The 3,996-nt window shown below is 29.5% G+C and overlaps 1 protein-coding gene across 1 annotated transcript in view; it reads right to left on the bottom strand.

Annotated features, from left to right (window-relative positions):
• The window catches only part of LOC129938575 (D-beta-hydroxybutyrate dehydrogenase, mitochondrial), a 123,507-nt gene extending 121,156 nt beyond the window's left edge, over positions 1–2,351 (bottom strand). Inside the window, exon 1 of the mRNA XM_056046214.1 lies at positions 2,081–2,351. Within this exon, the coding sequence (XP_055902189.1) occupies positions 2,081–2,095 (15 nt within the window). The 5' untranslated portion in view covers positions 2,096–2,351. The remainder of the gene's footprint in view (positions 1–2,080) is intronic.
• Between the last annotated feature and the right edge of the window lie 1,645 nt (positions 2,352–3,996).

The following is a 3,996-nucleotide window of genomic DNA, read 5'->3' as shown; positions in this document are numbered from 1 at the left end:
GGCTGCTGTGCGAGATTGTGCTTTTGAAGAAATTCAACATCCACCCTATAGTCCAGACCTTGCTCCTAGTGATTACTTCCTGTTTCCGGATTTGAAAAAATGTCTTCGTGAAAAAAGATTTTCGGATGATGAAGAACTCAAGTCGGCAATAAATGGGTATTTTGCAGGGAAAGAGGAAACTTATTTTTTTGAGGGTTTAAAAAAGCTTATCTTAAGATGTAACAAATGCATTGATGTTAGGGGAGATTATATTGAAAAATAAAAACAATTTAAATGGAATTCGCATTTTCCTTCATATTGATACCGAGAATATATTGAACGCCCCTATGTACATAATTTGTACTTCTTATTTTGATGATAGCTATAACTGGCCCGTTTGTAACTAATTGTAATTTTATTTTTCAGGACACTCTATGACACAACCAGGATAACAAAGTAAGTTTTCAAAGTATTTTAAAGCTAGATGTTTGTTGGTTTGTCTGTTTTGATAAAAATCACCAAAAATCGAATACAAAATCAAAAATCTATTTATTTAATAGTAAACCATTAATTTGATATTACAATTTATTTTTACATTTACATTTAGCATTTTAATGATTGTTTTGTAGATACAAATATTTTGTTTACTTTTTGTTAATATCTTAGGCGTCAGTTATATTTATTTTAAAAACGAAAAATATAAGCGCTAAATGATGAATGAAAGATTGATATTTCCCAGTTTACCAATTTTCGAAATATGAAATCTAAAGAACAAAGAAAATATAAATAATTTAACAAATGCTTTTTCATTAGGCAGTTAGATATTCCAAAAACATTTTAAAATATTTAAAATTACTCATCTGGGATGTTTTGTTATTTTCAATATTTTGTTCTTCGTAAATCGATTAATAACAACATTTCATTAATGTTGTATCAATCATAAACAAATTACATTTTTGAATGGTTTCTTTTAAACAATATTTTCTGTTGATGTCATAATAAACATTTTACAATACTTTTTTATTTTTTATTTAAATTTTCTGCTCACTTTTTTAAAGACTTTGACTTATATTTTAGATATGAAGGTAGCCTCTAAATCCCGAGGGTGAATTTTCTATGAAAAAGACATTATCTCTTAATATTGAAGATAGAAAACCTAAGAAACAAAAACAACATCGAAATTCCTTGTCTTTTCGTTTTTACAAAAAAATATAAGAAATTTAAATCATTCAATCCTTTTGATGGATTATTCTTTTGTAAATTATTAATATAAGGACACATAATTGACATAATCTCGTCCCCTTTTTCCATTTCATTTTTTTCCTTCAAATGTATGCAATCATTTCTGTGTCCTTTCCTACCTTTTCCACCCACCCACTGCCTAAATCATTCCCCACATAGAAAGTAAATCTAAAAAATGGAAGAAAAACTTGCATAACTTTAACTAACAGAATACATTTGTCTTATTTTGAGTTTCCGGCTTATTTATTTTGTTGTTCTAAAGAGCCCTTTTGAAATGTTATTCAGATTTTTAATAACAACAAAAAAAAGAAGTCTATTCAAACACAAAAATAGAATTAGAATAGAAAATTTAATAAAATCAACCCAAAAGATATTATATCTACGACATATTCAAATGGGAAATGGGAAAAGATGCTGCAACTGGCACTTCACCTGCTGGCTTCAAGAATTTCTTATTAAGCTTCAACATTGTTTTTGTTTTGCGTGTTCGGTCTCTGTTTTCTTATTTTTCCTTTAGCCTGTAATTCAATAAATAGTGAAGATTGATTTTCGGCCAATCTTAAATTCAATTTAAATGAAAACATTTTGATGTATTTTTGATGATAAAAAGATCGGAATTTTTGGTTTAATCATTTTCGTAGTACGATTAAATTTGCCGCCACCACGCACGACCACAACTTCTACGCCTCACTGCCAAGTTGGACTAATTTGTTGTTCACCGACCTATTTGGCTTTTTGCCACACTTTTGGTGTCTTCTCGTAATTAGGTAAAGTATGTCTTTGGTTTTTTGATTTTAAGGGAATTTTGTGAAGGGATTTCTAGGAATTTGCGTATATTTTTAGAAGAATTTTCACTTACTGTAACGTCTTGCATGATGATGAAGAATTGAAGATCTTTTAAAAATCACTTAATTGATAAAATGCAATAGAAGCACAAGGGTTTTGAAAGTTCTTTTTTTTTTATTTTTTTTTTTCAAGAAAACACTTTAAATACAATTTTTTGGTTAAAAGTTCTCACACGGCGAAACACGGTTACACTTCAACTGGAAATCTCAAGAACACACAAAGTTTATTGTAGTGTCATTCCAACAACTGTCCGGTGGCGCTCGATTCTTCAGTCTGGCATTGGGCGGACAGAAAAGAAAACGACCGCGATGATGTATACCGATTGAGAAACTTATCTGTTTCGCTTTAACTCACGTGAAATGGGTGCCTATGATAAATAGACATCCTTTTCGAATTTATTTTAAAATTCAAAAGATACTTTTAGATGCATTTGTGAGTTGTGATGGGGCAGGCGGATAACAGCTGCGTTTTTGTATAGCTGGCGACTTATTTTCGTAAGCATAGCCGCACTGGCTTTTAAAAGCGCCTATATGAAGTCCGAACAAGTTAATGAAATGTGGAATATTAAAGATTGAAAACGAATGTTTTTCTTTTCTTATGAGTTTTTTAATAAAACTTAAATCAAACAGACAAACGCTTAATTCTTGGATGGCAGTAAGTGTGGAGGATTTGTAACTTTGCAATACTTCGTTCAAATTCGTGAAAAAGGGCTTGTTTTGAAGTATTTGAGGTTTATACAGGATTTTTCAATATGAGGTTTCATTATTATTTGAAAAATATTTTCTTAAATTGTTTACTTCATTCCTCCAGAGGAAGGACGACAGTCACAGTTACAATCACATCAACATTCACTTTCCATGAAATATTCCAGGACTGATTCGCATATTGCGGCGAATTATAATTCAAAATGTCAAAATATCAGGTAAATAGATAGATATTCAAAATTTAACTGCTTTTTACAAAGTTTTTTATAAACACGACTTCCAACTTCCATTTTGACGACAATATCTATTTTGAACCTAACAACAGTTTGACCAAATGATTCAAATTCTCTTAAGTCATGAATTAAAGAATTCCCAAAACTCTTTTTCAAAAAATCTTTAGTTTTCGAGATATTTGGGTACTTCCCATAGGAAGTTATTTTAATCAGTCCGATTTGTCGAACTAAACATTTCTTGACGTTTCAAGGTCCCTAGAGTCGAAATTAAAAGATTTTTAGAAAGATGTCTGTGTGTGCGTGTAAATGTCAGTACGTTCGCGAAGTTTTTTTCGTCGTCCATAGTTTAAAAACCAGTAAAGATATCGACTTCAAATAACTTTGTTATACAGATGTACAGATAATAAAGCAAAAAGATGCAGAAGGTCCTCTCAAAATTCAATTCAATTCAAAAAAAGGTGAACATTTTGGTTTACCCTAAATATCTCACGAACCAAAGATGCTAGAGACTTGAATTAAATTTTAAATTATATATTGTGACGTTATAACAAACAACTACAGTTTTGGAAAACATCCCATAACCTGAAAATGTTTACCAAATTTAGTAGCATTTCTTGAAATTTTACAAATTGGATGAATGAAATCAATTTGAAGGATATCAGAATCCGAACATACATTTTCACCAAATTTTCGTACTATTTCTTGAGGATTTTATTTTTTTATGAATAAACGGACTGTTGGATTTTTATAAAAAAAACTACCGAATATCAAAAATATAATTCCTGTAAAATAAAAAAAGTTTGAAGACAATATTTTTAAACCTGTCAAATAGATTTTTTTCGAAATTTTACTGAATATTGCCAACAATATTTTTTAAAAGATAAAAGTAAAATTAAAGCCAATATCTCAAAGTTTTATGAAGACATTTGAGCCCAAATTTTTACCAACTTTTGTTAAATTTTCTTTTAAGTTTTTATATTTTTTAAAAACAT

The sequence above is a fragment of the Eupeodes corollae genome, chromosome 1, assembly GCF_945859685.1.
Source record: "Eupeodes corollae chromosome 1, idEupCoro1.1, whole genome shotgun sequence".
In the NCBI taxonomy this organism is placed as follows: Eukaryota; Metazoa; Arthropoda; class Insecta; order Diptera; family Syrphidae; genus Eupeodes; species Eupeodes corollae.
The sequence above is the reverse complement of the archived record's forward strand: the minus strand, read 5'-3'. Positions and strand labels throughout refer to the sequence as shown.